Consider the following 18,176-nt stretch of genomic DNA (forward strand, 5'->3'; position numbering starts at 1 on the left):
GACAGCCTTGTTGGCTAACATGCGAATGACCCTCTTGCGACGAGACAGCCAGGTTTTATGTTCATTTGTCACCACTATGTTACCGATGAGAATATTATACACAAGAGTAATAATAGATAGGAATTGTTCTGAAGAAGCATGAGTCAGCATAGCTTTTCTCTGAGCAGGATTAGCTTCTGCTAACACTGTTGAGAAACTAACATGATGTTTTATCACTCCACTCATGTTGATGCTGTAGGGTACCTGTTCCACTTTCAAATGAAGAAACACATCTTTAGTGATTGTTATTTATCTAGAAATCCTCTTCATTGTCATCTTCTTTGCACTGACTACAATCATGAGGAGGATCCCTTTGCCAACTTTCCATCAAATCTTCACCCTTAACAGACACAGAGGTACTATGTTTTGTGTCTTCATAATCTTGTAAAGTCATAGCCTTTTGGAAAATATTATTAGCAACCATTCGGTCATTTTCGCTACTGAAGCATTTGTAGTCTACCCTTCCATCTGTCCATATATCTTCATCCAGTATGTTGGGGCACAGTCTGTTATTCCACAACAAGTCTTTGATGACTTCCGTCCATGAGTCATAGTGATCTTCTATTTGTAAAGCAGCATAATCGTCTCCCCACACTGACACAGTAAACAACATTCGAGAAGCTGTTTCATTCAATGTTGCACCATTCTTTCTGTGTTTTTCAATAATGTCAAACAAACAATTCCTTTCTTTCACTGCATACATTTTGTTTGCTAAAGGAGGAGAGCCAACTGTAGAATGACTGAAGTAAAGTGAACTGGTTGTTATATAGAAGGTTGTCAGTCAGTATGATGATGAATTCATAGTTGTATGTTTTGGAGCTGCTATCATGTTGATATAACCACAATGTGGAGACAGTCTGAAATGTTCAGTGAGAGGATCATCTTCTGCTATCCACGAATGGGCTCGCAGTCTACATTGGTAACAGTAGACTTTATCAGATTGTCCCGTGTAAATAAATCCAGCTTCAGCCATGGCTTTAGGTGACTGTTTCATTTGTACTGGCCAAGTCTTGAATGAAGCCAGTCTATCAGTAAACCTTTTTCCATCAGGAGAATTATGTGTCACACCAACACAGTCGGTCTCCACATCAAAGTGTCCACAAACATCCATAGCTCTGTTCAGTTCAGAGGTTGTAAAAGAAATGGTGTATGACATGCATGTATGTACATATTTAGTGAAGCTATTTCTGTGGTAGGTAGACTGTACACATCTCATCGTCAGTAAATATGTTGGTCCGTAAACGTCCATACTGTTCATCAGCATAAGGTGACACATCTAAGACAAGATAACCATATTTCTTTCCTCCCACTGCATCTTGAAACGATTCAGCAAAATACTTAGCTTGACCTGGAAATACTTGTGATGCTAAAATCTTGTATTCATGTGCTGAACGTGGATTGGACAACAAGACAAAGTAATGTGTGTTCAGTGACATTGTTCTTGCATATTCGCCTTTAGGGTAGACACTTTGCATAATGTTGATGACTGTAATCCCTAAATGATGCGATAGTGTGGTATACAGATCTAAAATCAAAGGACTTTTACAAATTTGTTGCATGTAATCATCCAGGACAAGTAAACATCGTTTGTCCGATTCCTGAGAATAAGCTTTCAGTTCCTCTTCAGTAGGTAAGTGATCTTGAAATCTAATATTGGAAACGCTTTTTTCAAGCTCTGAATAAATGTCTTGCCACACAACATAACAGTAAATAATCAAGCGAGGTGGAGGATCAAACATGGTATCTGCTTGTTTTATGAGACGAGCAGTCCAAACACTTTTACCACTAGAGGATCCTCCAGCTACAGAAATTGTAGTAGGTGTATGAAAGGGTAACAGACATTCTTCCATGGTGACTTGCACACTTCGCCTGTGTATTGTACTAGTGAGTTAAAACCTCACATGATGTCGTTTTATACAAAGAACAACCACAGGATTTAAACTAAGCTACTTTTTATTGAAAGTTTTCTTTCCATGTAACTATGACACATTTCATTGAAAACAGGAAGGAGTACAATATTTAAAATAGTGACAAATATATCGTGATACAAACATATCATTCCAATTCAAGTTTTTTACATGAAACTGATGATAAAACTGGTGCAAAGTCCAGTTAGCTTTAAATGTACACAACAGATAATACAGACAATATGATCCACACACATTTGAATCTACTGATTGTAAGGGTATGCTACTGTACGTGTAGAATTGAACATATGACTTTACATAGTCATCAAATGATGTACTGATAGGCTCAGCTAGACTGTCAAACAGTTCTGCTCTGTTTCCTTTCAGATACATAGCAACCCAATGACGACCATCTTTAGTTCTCACATCAGTATTAACAATAAGCCCAACACCTCTCATCAACATTGAAGATGTAAGCACAGGTAAAGTGTCTCTAGCATACACTCCTAAGACATGGTTTCTAAGCACAGGATCACATTGAACAGCACATAACAATTCAGTGGCTCTCATCTTCTTCACTTGACATATACATTCCTGGCTTGGTCAATTTCTATGAGCGACGTCCTTTCAGTCATGACAATGCAACTCAGTGTTTTGGTTAAGGCTGCGTTGAACTGAATTTCTAGTGATACATTTCCCCGTCTTACTAGACTGAGATGTTCAGTGCCAGTTTCATTCAGTTCAAACACAAAAAGGGCACTTCCAAGTAAAAATTCTTTTCTGCTGATAAAGTTGCCTTTACTTTCTCTCTTTACATTCACACCATCAAATAGATTCAGATAGGTATCTGCGTCATCTGCACTGGATGCTCTCCCAGGGAGACTGACACCATTTACGTTCAGAGTAACCTTTTTGATCATACTCGATTGAAAGTTGTATGGATTCTTCACCAAAGAACCTGACATACTACTGCTCTCAACAAATGCAACTGTGTATCGATGGGCAACAGGATTTGAGATATTCTCAATAGTGAATGATTCAGTAGACACAGGAATAGTGGTTGATTTGACTTCTGTCTTCACATAGGGATACAGTGCATTGTTTGGTTTCCCGTTGGTCTTTTCTTCAAACAAAGTGTTATGAGCCAGAATTAAAGCTGGGTTCACTTTCAAATAACACACTTTAAGTGCCGCATCTAAAATGCTTATTTTGTATTTAGTATTAGCAACTCCACTCATTAGACAAAACTGAGAATCGGTTCTATACAAGGTTACATTCAATTTTACTCCGTTAATCAAATAGCGATCCATGTTGAACACATCTTCAAACAAATTGCCAACCATTGTGATCTCTTGACTTTTAGCAATGAAGTCACCACGTTTCAACAATCCATCATTACCGCCAGCAACAGCATCAGTTGATTCAATGTCGTCATTGTCATTGCCAGTATCTTTATAGAACAATTGTGATGTTAACTGTGAACTCTTGGCGTCTGTTCCATAATTCAACAATGTCTTGAACATGCTTTTATAGGGATAGTGGTTATTTGCACTAGATACCAATTGATTTCCCAGGGACACCGAAACTTGAGAGAACAGGGATTGTAAAAACAAGTTGATAGGTCCCACTTTCTCATCCACAGCCAGTGAAGATGATGTAGCATCGTCATGCACCACTTTAAGTTTCACGTGTAGTCTTGTTCTCTTCAAATCAATGTACTCACTACCCTGATTAGGGATAGCAAATTCCAATGGTGACGAGTCGTTGATTTGGCTTAATGGACGTAGATCGTTGAAATAGAACATCTCTGTGGTTGTTGTGTAACTTGGAAGCGAAAAAAGAGAGTAAGAATCTGGGAGATATTCCGAAAAGTTACTGCTGGATAAGAGTGCCATTGTTTTAACTGAAAATATCGTTTCCTGCAACAGGTGTGCACGTTAAAACTTTAGCTGTCTTAGAAGGAGTAGTGTTGTCTATCTGACGTATCCTCTTAGAAGTGATGATCTGTTCTCCTGCAGCTCTTTTTAAAGACTTGCGACGTCTCTCTTTGGCATCTGCTTTCTCTACTGTGCTCTGAGTCTCTGATGTCATTTGCAATTCAACCGAAGGTCCTTCTTCTTTTCTTTTCACTGTATGAGATGGTATTACTTTAGCTGATAATTTTCTATTGTGGTATTGTTGGTGACCTGTGCTCAGTTTCTTGAAGTAATGTTTCCAATTTTCATAGTGAGGTACATAGAGAGGATACTCTTCCATCTTAACTTGCAAATGGATATCGCTGTAAGTGAAGTGTTGCACTGGTCTCCTCGCTCAAGAATGATAATTTTCCATTGTGGTATTGTTGGTGACCTGTGCTCAGTTTCTTGAAGTAATGTTTCCAATTTTCATAGTGAGGTACATAGAGAGGATACTCTTCCATCTTAACTTGCAAATGGATATCGCTGTAAGTGAAGTGTTGCACTGGTCTCCTCGCTCAAGAATGACAAGGCTGCTTCATCACTGGGTTTTATAACAATTTCTATAACAGGTGATTCTTTCAATACCAATACCTTTACTTGTTTCCAAAATTTCTTCACAAACTTTCTGTCGCATAGCTCGTGAAGAAACCTGGAAACACGGGGAAAAATATAGGAACACTTGTGCTTTCATGTGATTCCTTGTGTGTGTCCCTCAGTGTATGATTAATGTCCAAATGTTCAGAAATGAATGACAGTGTGCTGATTTTGCGAACCCTGATAACGGAATATTTTATACCCTATAGTTCACTCCAGAAAAAGATTTAACCACCCCCTTCGCTCTCTCGATTAAACTCACTAGATACTTTCCCTGAAATACGATGACAATATGCAGTGTGAATATTTAACAGAGTGAAATGAATCAAATACATAACTTGGTAAAGTGAAGTATTGAAAAGTGAAGGGTCAGCTGAGTTTCGACTAGGATTATAATGGCTCCACTACAAAGGATAAAATGACCCTTAAGGCAACCATCTTCACGTTTGACCTACACCTCACATGATCAGTAAAACAGTCGTCACTGGCGTTTTGTGCCTGTGGTGTTACAATTGGTGCAAACATTAACATGACCTCTGGATATATATCAGCTGGGCCGTTCTACGTCATTCCAGTAACCCACTGCCATTGGCAATGGAAGGACAGGTCAAGGTTGGACACACTGACCATTCGTCATTCTGCAAAACAGTGAAAAACCTTTGATTTACAAACTATTTCAGAGTAGACTACAATCGTACATTACAAAGGGTGAAAAGTAGGAATATAAGAATATAAATTTAAATTTATATACAGTATAATTATTTGTTTTCACTTTAGTATTTGGAAAATGTTTGTAGTATTTATCATTTATTATGTACATTAACATGCTCAAGATGCTGAACGACCATGGCATTCAATGTGCAGAAAATGTTAGTGTTCCTTCTGGTTTCATGTTCATACATTTCAAATTTCCTTTTAGTTCTTAGCCTCGAACATTGAGTATTTGAACAAAAGGGCTAAGTAACATGTCCAAGGGAAGATATTACTGACGTTGCGGACAAAGCTACAGCCTGGTATGACTGTCACGTTTTCCAGAATCGTGCAACGATGGATCCATTGTAACGTCAAGTGCACAGATGTGCTGATTGAAGCCAGTTTTTTTTTGCTCCACATAAAGCTAAAACCATGCTCGCGATCACGTTCTGCAAATGCAAGAACTGCGATAAATAATGGATATCTAAGACGTCTTGAAAAGACACGCATTGAACCTTTTGAAATCATGAACTGCAATCAACAACTCAGGCTTTTGAGATTGAAATAACACTTTTCTTTGAAATTACATAAACGTATTGGCAGAATGAGTCCCAGATCGTACACAGATCCTACAAAACTGTAATGACGTTCCCTCGGCTCCTTATATGGAGAACTCACTTCACCAATACTAACTGCCCTGACCTTTGGTGGGGATTGATTGTCCCCACATTTGCTCATGAATAAAGTCTCATTTCTTCTGTGGGTGGGGATCCAACATAGACCTATCCTCCAGATGCTCTGTCAGTTTGACTGGGAGTGAAGCCCTTTCTTAATATCGCCCTCAATTAGGTTACTAACGAATTGCTGAACGCGGCGTAAAACTGTAATGACACAGCCATTGTTTTGATTAGCTCGAACCGATCCGGAATACTTATCCTGACAGAACAAAATCACCACATATTATGCATGAACATATGCATATGCGGTTTCAGTAATATTTTCATGAATGTCTTACATTGCCTCTTTGAGTGAGCGCGTTTCATGACGATTTTAATAATATTCCAGCAATATTACGGCGGGGGATACCAGAAATGGGCTCCACACACTGTACCCATGTGGAGACCCTAGTCTACGGCGTGACGAGAGACGCTTAAACCACTCGGCTTCCCCACCGCCCCAAAGCTCCTTGGAAATGCAACAGCAAAACATTTTTTTGGTAATACAATATCTGCTAAAAGCAATCAGGTGTATGATTTTCACTATTTTCATATAGTGCTGAAGCCTTCGAAATATGCACACGCATGATCTTCAATACATTCATCGGTATGGCCGAGATACATTGAGCACATACTTTCACATGTTGCGGTACAGGTTAACAAGGTGCTTTATTTGGTGCGGTGTGTTGTATTTCAGAATGGCGTTATCGTTGATTATTATATTGATTTTCTTTATGAAATCGACAAAACCACTTCCAGTGACAAGACATATCTGTCCATTGCATTATACTGACTATATCCAGAATATGTCCAATTATTTCAGATTTAAATAGTGATATACCAAATGTTCGCAAAAAGGTGAACGTATCCTCCTGATCAGAGGAACAGCAACAGTAGCCAAAATAAAGAAGTAAGACTGTCACCCCGTGTAAGCAATACTTTAATTTAGATAGCGAATGCTGAACCCTGTTCACAGAACTTTTTTGCACGTGAGTTTAAAGACTTTCCTTGAAACTTTCGCCGAACGATCTTGATTGATTGTACCGCAACAATTGTGAAATACACGGAGGCGTAATCCATACTCATCATTCTAAAGGTAAGATAATGATGAATATCGATTACTCCTCCGTGTATGTGTAAGACGAAACACACAGTAAACAGTAAACCGTTTTCCCAGAGGCAGCAAGACATATTCAGTTCATAAGGATAATACAGCAGCGTGCACGAGGAAGGATCACATGGAAGGTTCGCGAGGAAGGTTTAGCATCATCGCCTTCAGCAATTAAGTACAAGTTCGTGTCATAAAGCAATACTACTGACTTGGTTTTACTGACACGTGACATTTTCAAGAACGATGAAGTGGAATCAGATATCATGAAACCAGAATAGCCCACCAACATAAATCATCGATGTAAAGCAAAACATCGTCAACGTGTCCTCAGTCTAGAGTGATATAAAATGTAATCTTCGGTTCAATAATGTTCAAATTGCTAAATATCATGCATCAAGGAAATCAGATGTAATTTCACTTAAATGATCACTTTTATTGACTCATCTGAGAGCACACACAGTGTTGCCATCACAAACTGGAGAAGAAACAGTATTGACGGGACTGAAATTGCTGTTGACAGACCAAACTGTGACAGTGTTTGGACGAAGTGTCTGTTTCCCGTAAAACTGACAAGAATCCACAAATAGATGTGTTTGAAGAGTACAGGTTTTCCCGAGCATGTATGTAAAGAATAATAACTGAGGTTGAAAGACAAAGGTTAGGAGTGAATGTGCAATGACAATGCAAACCTAAGCCATTTCACGAAGCCCATCCACAAACTGCCAGTGGAACTACAGAAAATGCTTAGAACTACAGAAATATTGCCATAGTTCATGATATTCAATGCTACTAATGGTGGCAAATGCTACTAATGGTGGAGACAATGCCTGCGAACCTGCGAATCTGACCAAAGGATAAAGGATGAACAAAAAGCTTAACTAACGAAACTTCACGCACACCTCAGATTAAACGACGATGGCAAGCGGGAGAGGGCTTGCTTCGACCACACTCCCTTTTTATGCGGACTTAACATCCTTGCTATCGGCCTCCATTGTTGTCAAGAACGTTTAGCTGAGATTCAAAATCGGCTTTCAAGCAACTTGTAGAAATAATAAAGAACTGGTAGGTGTCTTGAGTAGTGACTAAAAGCCCAACCACCCATGATTATGTTTAGATGATTGCATAAAATGATAGCGTAGCGATTGGCAAAGCAGGTGGGGTATACGGAAGTGTCCTGTCTTGTCTCGATATATTGCACTGTGAAGCGTTTCAAGTCGGATGGTCACCTCACATGTTTTGGGGGAAAGAAATCTTTAATCCTCGCAATCACACCAGAGCCTGTGTGCAGAACATCTGAATGAAACTGACGCACTGACATTATTGCACGGTTGACTGATGTGTTCCTAGAAAATTTATATCAACACGATGGATGACGAATCATGGGATGTCTAAGGCTGTTTGTAACAAAGATGATAGTGTACTAAAGTTATCAGCAGTGAAGTCTGTTCCCGACAGGCATAGGTCCTCTTTAAAGCTTCTAAACTGTGATATCATGTCTGGTATGAAAACTAGTGTGAATATATAAGTCATTTATGTAAACTGAATTAGGAGGGATCATGTACTTTGAAGAGATTAGGTCGTACGTTTTTTTTATAGTTCCTGCAAGCTAAGATGGTCATTACTCTTCTTACATTCAACAGTCAGTGACGACGGAGATTGAGGGTAAGGTAGATAAGGTATAACGACCTTTAACATATACCATTACCTTCATGTAAATAACGTGTGTGTGTGTGTGTGTGTGTGTGTGTGTGTGTGTGGATGGGTGGGTTGGGGAGAGAGAGAGAGAGAGGAGAAGAAAGAATTTTACATTGGGACCTACATTGCGATGAAATCTCAGGGGTTAGTTTTACGCCGCTTTTAACAATGTTCTAGCAATGCCACGGCATGGGTCACATTGTACCCATGTGTGGAACTGAATCTGGGTCTTTGGTGTGACGAGTGATCGGGTTTACCACTGGGCTCCTCTACCACCCTAGAGTACGTTTGAGAAATAATGCACATATATAAATATTGTAATAATGCCGAGTATTTAATATATACAAAACAATGTTATTGTGTAAAATGCGACCTAATAAGACATTATAGAATATGAACTTAAATCCATCATTGGGTCCCTATTGGTTTATATTATGACAGTCTTGGAGCAATGACACAATGTCATGAATACTATTCATTCAGCGTGTTAAGAGAGAATAAATATAATTTTTTATGTTCATCAAGGACACATTTGTTGCCTTTTTGAACTTAGAATCTTACTCCTTTAGGTGATTTTCATTTTACGACAATGTCCCAGCAATATCATCATTGGGGGACACCGGAAATGAGCTTGTTATGAGAGTGTATTTTCCGTAATTTGAGATGTTATTAATGCTGTAGTTATGATTGGGTCACAATATAAAATGTTTTAGTGTTCGTTATAATGGGTCACATTTCATACGGAAAATTATTTAAGCGGTACGCCTCTAAGGCAGCACTTTGGGAGTTACCTCCCTTTTGAACATATGTAAACACAGGCGACGACGTTGTTCTAGATCTCTCTACGGTGTTTGCGATGGCCGTAAGTCCTCGACCTTTCGGGAAATGACTGAATTTATATGAAAAGGCTAGTTGCCGTGTGGGGACATACATTCTCTGGAGTTTATACCATCAATATCCGCCAACGCCTGTTGTCAGACCGCTCGCCGTGTGACATTCTGCATAACTGTTTCTCTTTCACACTAAGACTTTGGTGAGTTTGCTATATTATATTTTGTGACCCATTGCCTTAGATTTTGTCTCACTTGTATAGTACTTGAAATCAGTATTGTGAAATTGATTTGTGACCTTGTATAGCTTGCTCTTTACTAAAAATAATATTTGAATGTTTTAGACTTGTCTTTGTTCTGTTTTGCTGGTTCACAGGGGATTTCAGACACCTTTTGTCTCGGCAAATCCTTAACCGTAACAAGCTTCACACACTGTACCCATTTAGGAAATCGAAACCGTGTCTACGGCGTGACGAGAGAACATTGTAAATACTAGGCTACCCCACGGCCCCTCAGGAAAGATTACAGTATTTACTTTTCATATCATATCCAGTCCCTGTAACCACCAAGCATTAAAACAATAGAACAACGCACAGAACGGCTCATTCTGCACATACACATGACATGAGGTTTGCATGTTCAGCGAGTTTCACTACCGATCCCGTTAGTAGTCTCCGACGACAAATATGAGTTGCTGAAAACAAAGTTTTACTTGGATTAATACGGTTTGGGAAACAAGTAAAAAGAAGCCTATCAAATCAGGAAACAAGTAAAAAGAAGCCTATCAAATCAGTTTGAAGCTTCAGTCAAATTACTATAGTCATCAACATGAACAATTAAGGTATGTTACAACCTGTTTCAAAGGCAATCAAAAACTGTCAAAATGTAGGACTCAACGCAGAGCTTCAAATTAACAGCATTAACGAGCCTGCAGCTTGCAGTTTACGTGTCACACACAGGTGACGGAAGTCACCTATACACACACAGGGAGGTCTACACGAACATTAGCTTATATTCTCCGACGGAACTGGAAGTAATATGACTGTATCTATGCCTGCAGTTTATTTAATAAGTGTCCTCACGCTGACTAGAAGGAATCTGGGAGCTAATGTTATTTAATCACAAGATCAAACGCCTTGGGAATTGAGGGTTCACAATTATCAACTTCAGACATAGCAAGAAATTGTCTTTTCTCAAACTACTAAATCAAGTGTAAAGCAAGAAATTGTCTTTTCTCAGACTACTATATCAAAGTGTAATACATATAACTGCGTCGCCAAAGATCTCTGGGGAATTCTTGTTTTCAGAGCAATTTGTTTGACCTTGTATATGTTACAGGAATTCAATTCTGCTGAGAAAAAAACCCAACAGTTGCTTTGTTCCTTTGAACCTGTCAAGGCGGAATACAGCATAGTGCATGTTAGTAACACAAACAGGCATGGAGTCAAGATATGAAAAAGTTTATTCAAATTTAGAACAACAACAGGAGACTCAACCCAAGGATGTTGGACAGAATGTCAGCGTCAATGCAATTTTGTTGACGTACTTGCTGGAAGTGTCATATCAAATCTGCACGGACTGAATTGTTCAAAGGCAGGCTCACTAAACGACGACTGCATCGTGTTTACGACCCTGCCTGGATAAAATCTGAAGAGTTATAAGTCACTCACTAAAGTCACTCACTGAAGAATCAAAGTAATAACTTCCGTTTGCTGTTCAGAACTAGTCACTTCCCAAATATGCGGAGAGCGTGACGGAAAAAGACAATTATAAAGAAGTCCCCACATATTTAAGAACCTAAAGAACAAACCGCGATGATGCTTCAGCTCAGCTTAGATTCTGTTTAATTCCGAAACTCCCTCAGTATCGTACGGAAGCGTATTAGGGCCACGGTGAAACATACTATCTCCTACGTAGGACTTACTATCTGCCACGTAGTACTCAATATATCCTTTTAAAGGTTCGGATTATGAAGTATGGTTATTAAATTGAGAAACGTTTGCTTATGCTGGACGTTAGATAGTAGAAATGCACATGAATGCATATTTATGACACTAACTTAGTGTTGCCACACGGTGTTATTGTGTGTGTGTGTGCGTGTGTTACGTTTGGGTGACGTGGACCTTGATCTAATTGCAGTTATGGGTATTCTCTCTCTCACTCACAGATACATACACACACGCACTCGCAGGCACGCACACACACACACACAGGAGGGGGGCTGGGGGTGGGGGAGGCTTCTGATATGAAATTCTCGTTACGACACGTTCTCCGAAAGTTTTGCTTGTCTTCATATGAGGCTATGTTGGACCAGATATAACACTCGTTTGCGGTTTGTTTTTTCGTAATTGTTTACAAGTTGACTTGACTCGGGTGGGAAAGTGTTGAATGCGGCGTAAAGAAATACGGAATTAAAAAAGGCAAATGATTGTCATTATAGTTGTTTGTATAAGTATAAGGATATAAGTACGCATAGAATGCCACCGACAGACACGTCTGATTAAGACTAATGTGCAACGACCTCTGAAATATCCAGCGCATAATAGAAAAAATGTAACGAAGTGCAACATGTAACAGTGAACTAACTGCAACGCGTAACAACAGGGCAGACTGAACGCGAGGCAGTAAAGTACAACAGTCAGCCCAACATGAAAGTAATATGCAACAAGTATATTACCCATCCAAAGTCTAGACTCACTTACCCACTATATATGTTATATATGTATACATGTTTACAACGAAGATGAATTTCTCCACCATCTTGGGGGAAACAACTGCAAACCTTATGCAGATTAATTTCACGAGAGGATGATTCATCAAATTGCCGAAAAGCATGCGCAAATATCGTGCATGTGAACTGCTGCGTTTTGGTGTAAAGTTTTGATAAGAATTTGCCATTTTCACCGAGCTTAATCATCTGTTGGACGCATGACAATAATTTTGTCAACGTTACGAATTTGTTTTGCTATACATCAATTCATGAGTAAACACTACCATTTAACCTGTATGGAATATTTTGCAAAATCTAGTTTAGAACAGTTGACTGAAGTATCCCGCTACACTTACATTAGTGAGTCTAAACGTTTGATGGGTATTATAGTTGAACACACGAGTGTAATGATGAAGTATACACTAGACTCTTAGAGTAAATGAAACACATGATAGTGGACTCCAATGGTAAATATAACACATTGCTGTAGATTCTAAAAAGGTGACTGAAATAGTCACAAAGGAAATGGTTTCCGTGTCTGGGGGGACTAAGTTGACCATTTCAGATTAATGTATATTAATTAACACTGATATATCGAGCATCTCCAAGAGAAAATACTAAGTCCTACGTAGGAGATAGTAAGTCCTACGAAGGAGATAGTAAGTCCTATGTATGTGATAGTAAGTCGTGCGTGGGAGATAGGTCCTACGTGGGAGATAGTAAATACTACGTAGGTGATAAGTCCTACGTAGGAGATAATATGTCCTATGTAGATGATAATAAGTCCTACGTAGGTGATAGTAAGTCATATGAAGGAGCTAGTATCTCCTACGTAGGAGATAATGAGACAAAAATATTTTCACCGTGGCCCTAATACGCTCCGTAGTATCGAGATACATACGAGGCCTTACTTTTTGTACGCGGCACATTTGCGATGACAATTATACCACTGAAAATCGATCACAAGCACATGCCTTCAGGAAATATATCTATGGGTTATAAAATTACAGTCTTATGTAAAATTTATTCTGAAAGAAATTCTCGCAATTCCAACTGGCTGAGTCATATTTTGTGCACATACTATTTCCAAACCCTTCCACTGAAAGGTGCATAATTGCTAATGACTATTCACTGAGGATCAATATTCGATTAACCTAAAAATCAATGTGTATAACGTCGCATCTTACGACATGAAGATGATGTAGTTAAAAACACTTCCTTGTTTTGCTACGAAGCCCGTGTCAGTCTGACTTTCGCCGTCTGTTTGATTTCATTATCTTCTTGCGCAATACATGGCATATATATCACTGAACATCAAACGGGAGGGAAGTATTCGGAAGCGCATCAGATGCGAGAAAAACATGTTTGTTTTTCACTTCATGAAGGTTGTTGGCGTTTCAAAGGACGGCTGGTAACATCACATTTCTTCAGTTCGTGACATTATCGGTGCTGGTTTTTCAGCTAACCTTGGCAGTAAGTACAGGCATACATTCTGTCTCGAATCCAAGGGTGACTGCAGGCGTCATCTGAAATACTGCGATGACCGTGGCTGTAACTCTACCTTCTCGATGTTTCGAAACATCTCCGGCTATGACCTAACACACAAATACCTGATTCTTCCTCTGAAAATACAATAGATTCCATAATCAATAGAATTCCATGCATTATGAAAACAGTGTTACTAAAATAAGCGCAAAGTCAACTGATCGTGTCAAGTGTAATTATCGAAACAAGAATTGTAAAACATATGGGCAACCTCGTTACTGGTAACCTAACAGTTTGATCCCAGAGATGCGTTTGTTTGTTGTTTAACGCTGCACTGTGGTGATGTGGCGGTGGTCCGTAAATAATCGAGTCTGCACCCGACATTCCAGTGATCAAAAGCAAGAGCACATGTGTCAGCACCAATCCCGTAATTAGCCTCTTACTGAAGGTTACTCTTGTTGAGGACCTGGATCTACAGAAGAACTCTTCTTTTCTGGCGTATTATTTCATTCCTAGATTCTAAAACGTAAAATTCAACATATGCACTTCTAATGAGTTTCCCACATGGCACCCATCTGGGAATCGTACCAGGACCTTCCTTCCATGACAGTAGTCATGACACACAGTTATACATGATTGACAACCCTGTCATATATCCTCATTACTGCTTGACATGGCTTATATTTAAAATCCAGATTCTAACGATCCCGGTTTGCAGAAAATTGGTTACCCGCGGTCCTGGGTGCCGTTGTACTAAACAACATTAGCGCTTTGGGTATGTTAAGTCTATGTTAAGATATGGGACTTTGTTGATGCATATCAAACTATACGTATTCTGATTCCGGGTCTCGATACTCATGATATCTCTCACTGGGTTGTCTGGTCGAGGCCCAATAATGTATAGACTATCTCAGATTATCGCGCCATCATAGTTATGAGCAGATCGCTGCAATACAAACAACAAAACGAACAAAATATCTATTCAAACAGCGTTGTTTTGGAACATGTAGGGCCATCTTTGTCCGAGTTTCTCCAACTGTCCGCTCAGTGTCGATAAAGATATCCATTTATCTGAAAATATTATGAATCAAGTTGTCAAAAATTGAAAAAGGTCTCAGAGAAAACTACGAGAATGACTGTAAAGGAAAAATGTTCTTCAATGTTCAAACATATCAAATGAAAATAAAGTTCTTTATATGGCTGTCGATCTTAAGGGGTGGTGGTGAGGAGTTCGTCGCGTACCCTACGTTTTGTCATTTTATGGTTACGGTGTTATATCTATCCTTCGTCTCACATTCTCTTTATCGAAATCACAATGCTACGTATATTTTAGGTATCGTTTTTTCGAACTAACATTTTTACAAAGGTTCAGACATGCAGTGAATATGCAGAATTTCCTAAATCAGGCCTGCCTTTTGCAGACTTTCCACAATCCCTCGGTATACGCTTTTTATGGAATTTGGAGTCAGTTTCTAAACACATGTATCAGTTTACATAACTCTATAATCTGAAAAACATGAAGGGGCTCTATGTATCAGACCCGCGTTATCGCTTTCGGCCTCGATTCGTAGTTTATGCGCATTCTACAGGTAAATGTATCTCCCTACTCCCAAGATATGTGCTGAGTATATGACAACATATAACAGAACAATGATACATAAACAGACCTGTCTTTATAGGGAGACGACATACCTGTGTACATGCAACTTGTCGCCATTTGCATGGAAAGGAAAACAACCTCGTTTTCACAGCGTAACCTTTGCTGGCTGTACAATAGAGTGGTTGATCGAGTGCGGCTGTTGTATTCTCCATACTGTGAAGGCGGTGCACCGAAGTTTGTTAACACGTCTCCCGGTTAAGCCCCTCTGTAATTTGCAGGGTTGATATATCGTTGTTTCCAATTTTGCACGACCGTCGTTAAAAACTTTAGGTGGGAATATGATTTAACATAACGAAAACCGCAGATCGTAAACCGGAAAAACAACAAATGAAAACTAAAGATAACTTTCATGTTTTAACAAGTGTTCTTACATTCCAACAGGAATATAACTGATGATGTGATAATACTTTCTAGTTAGAGAAATAAATGCCACAGTGCATACTGAGTGCTTTGTATCGAGTTCTCTGCTAAGTATGACCAATCCTAGGGTTGATTCGAATCTGAATTTCAACCAAGTGATGAAACGTGTTTGATTGCGATATTTGCAAACAAAATGTTTCTTAAACAAAATTTTATTATCACCACTGTGTTTGCTAACTGTGCTTTTATTGTGTGATATTATTCTACCAAAGTGATCAAGTTATTAAGTACAAATTACTGCAATGTGAGCATGGCTTAATTGGCTGGTTGACGTTTAAAGCCACACTCAGTATTATGGCGGCGGAATGTAAATACATGTAATCGAGTCTGGATGAGACAATGTTATGGCATTTATTGTCTGGGACAAACAATGTTTTGTTTATGGCAGTCTGTACATAAACGAGTTTGGATCAGACGTTCCACTCTGTGTGTGTGTGTGCGCGCGCGCGTGTGTGTATGTGTGTGTGTGTGGGGGGGGGGGGGTCTCCGGCGTGACAAATTTGTCTGATTTGACTTGTGTGAGTGAGTTTAGTGTTATGTCACACTCAGCAATAATCCAGCTATATGGCGGCTGTCTGGAAATGAACGAGTTTGGATCAGAGAGTCCACTGATCAACTGCATGAGCATCAAGCTACGCAACCAAATCAGCAAGCCTGATTTTCCGATCCCTATAGTCGACGCTTGCAAGAAGCATGAAGGCCAAGTTTCTGAAGACCAGGATTTTCGATGGTGAGGGTATATTTTTTCGCCGAAGTGATGGTAATGTTTTCTTGCTCTAAGTTGAAAAATTCATGAGCATCGATATGCACAAATGGGATACGATGGCATACGTCAAGAACGTCACAGAGCCCGACCACCCGATCCCGTTATTCACCCCTCACGACAAGCGTGGGTGAAACTGACTTGTATGGATGGAGATTGTTTGTTTCTCCAGTTGCAAATCTTATGGACACCTAACATTTAGAAATAACGACACTGAAAGACATTTATATTTCTACAACCATTTGAGCTTCATCTGATATTCCTGAAAACTAAAAACGACAATTTCATCACACACTTTATGCTTGTTCAAGCATGCACTACTATGGTTTCAACATAGAAAACAATAAATATTCTAACGATCTCTTTTGAAATACCTTAATAACACGCGACATCTACATCAACAGCCCCATTAACTCAATTCATAGCCAAGATCAAATTCGATTTATGAAATCAAAATTTCTTCATAGATATGACAGACCAGGAAATAGCCGTAAGCGAAAAGTCATCGTCTTACAATAAACAGCAGTCACGCTGAAGTTTCGAAATTCTTAACGTGACATTAATTTTATGACATTTGCTACAAGCTGGTGTTATTGAGGAGCATCTTGAGGGCTCAACAAATAATGATTGAAAACGACATCACACAGATGCCATGAATAATTCGAAATATAACGGAAGAAGCTTAAACTGTCGATTTGCCTGAAAGCATAGATGTCAGTGCAATTGACAATTCTTTTAAAAAAATGATCTCGAAGGCATTGTTCATTAAAACTGAAATCAGCCTCTTTTATTTCGTTTATCATCAGATATAGCCACTCTGCAAAGGCACGGTGTGGAAACATCGTGTACATATCAATCATACGATATTCTGAAAGTCTTTAACAGGAACAGGGGCGCTGGGGTAGTCTTGTAATTAAAGCGTTCGCTCGTCACGCCGAAGGTTCGATTCCCCACATGGGTACAATGTGTCAAGCCCATTTCTGGTGTTTTCCCCCGCTTTGATATTGCTGGAAACTATTTCTAGTGAGTGAGAGAGGCAGTGACTGAGATTTGTTTTACGCTGCTTTTAGCAATATTCAAATAATTTCACGTCCGCAGGCGCCAGAAAATGGTTTTACACATTGTACACGTGTGGGGGATATCAGACCCGGGGCTTCGGTGTGGTGAAAGCCTTTAAACACCCGGCTACCCCACCGCCCCCGTCACTGTGTGAAATGGATAGACAGTCAGGCACATCAAAGATGTGAGAGTGAAATATGAATGCCGAAGGTATATTTCCTAGGGAGCTGAGAACGGCAACTAAAATATACAGCGTTTGAAACTTTCTTTATAAAAGTGTCAAGCATATGTAATATTGTTTGTAGGGTTTGCAAAACGTTTCAGGATGTTAAACATGTGAGATATCAACCCCGCGACGAGCGAACGCTAGGGTACACCAAAACACACGGTTTTAGGATAATGTGGGCATAAAAAACGGCCACGAATGTTGGGTCGTCACGTGGCAGGCTCGTTTGCATGTTTTGTAATACTCCTGCACCAGATTGAACAATTCATGACTTGTTTCCTGATTAAAAATATTTGGGGAAGCCGTTGCA

The 18,176-nt window shown here is 39.4% G+C and overlaps 1 protein-coding gene across 1 annotated transcript; it reads right to left on the reverse strand.

The window, feature by feature from the left end:
• Positions 1 to 2,521: 2,521 nt before the first annotated feature.
• On the reverse strand, positions 2,522 to 4,037 carry LOC137267652 (uncharacterized). The gene is made up of 2 exons (XM_067802127.1): positions 3,929 to 4,037; positions 2,522 to 3,438 (listed from the first exon to the last, which is right to left on the reverse strand). Exons 1-2 carry the CDS (start codon positions 4,035 to 4,037, stop codon positions 2,522 to 2,524), a joined length of 1,026 nt encoding a protein of 341 aa, XP_067658228.1.
• Between the last annotated feature and the right edge of the window lie 14,139 nt (positions 4,038 to 18,176).

This window comes from Haliotis asinina, chromosome 16 (assembly GCF_037392515.1).
Source record: "Haliotis asinina isolate JCU_RB_2024 chromosome 16, JCU_Hal_asi_v2, whole genome shotgun sequence".
Classification (NCBI taxonomy): Eukaryota; Metazoa; Mollusca; class Gastropoda; order Lepetellida; family Haliotidae; genus Haliotis; species Haliotis asinina.

Bases quoted from the DNA above. Each gene is read 5' to 3' on its own strand.
- LOC137267652 (XM_067802127.1), bottom strand. From the start codon at position 4,037: ATGACATCAGAGACTCAGAGCACAGTAGAGAAAGCAGATGCCAAAGAG. The intron at 3,439-3,928 runs GTCAGATAGACA...ATTATGGAACAG, and splicing joins CATCACTTCTAAGAGGATAC to ACGCCAAGAGTTCACAGTTA.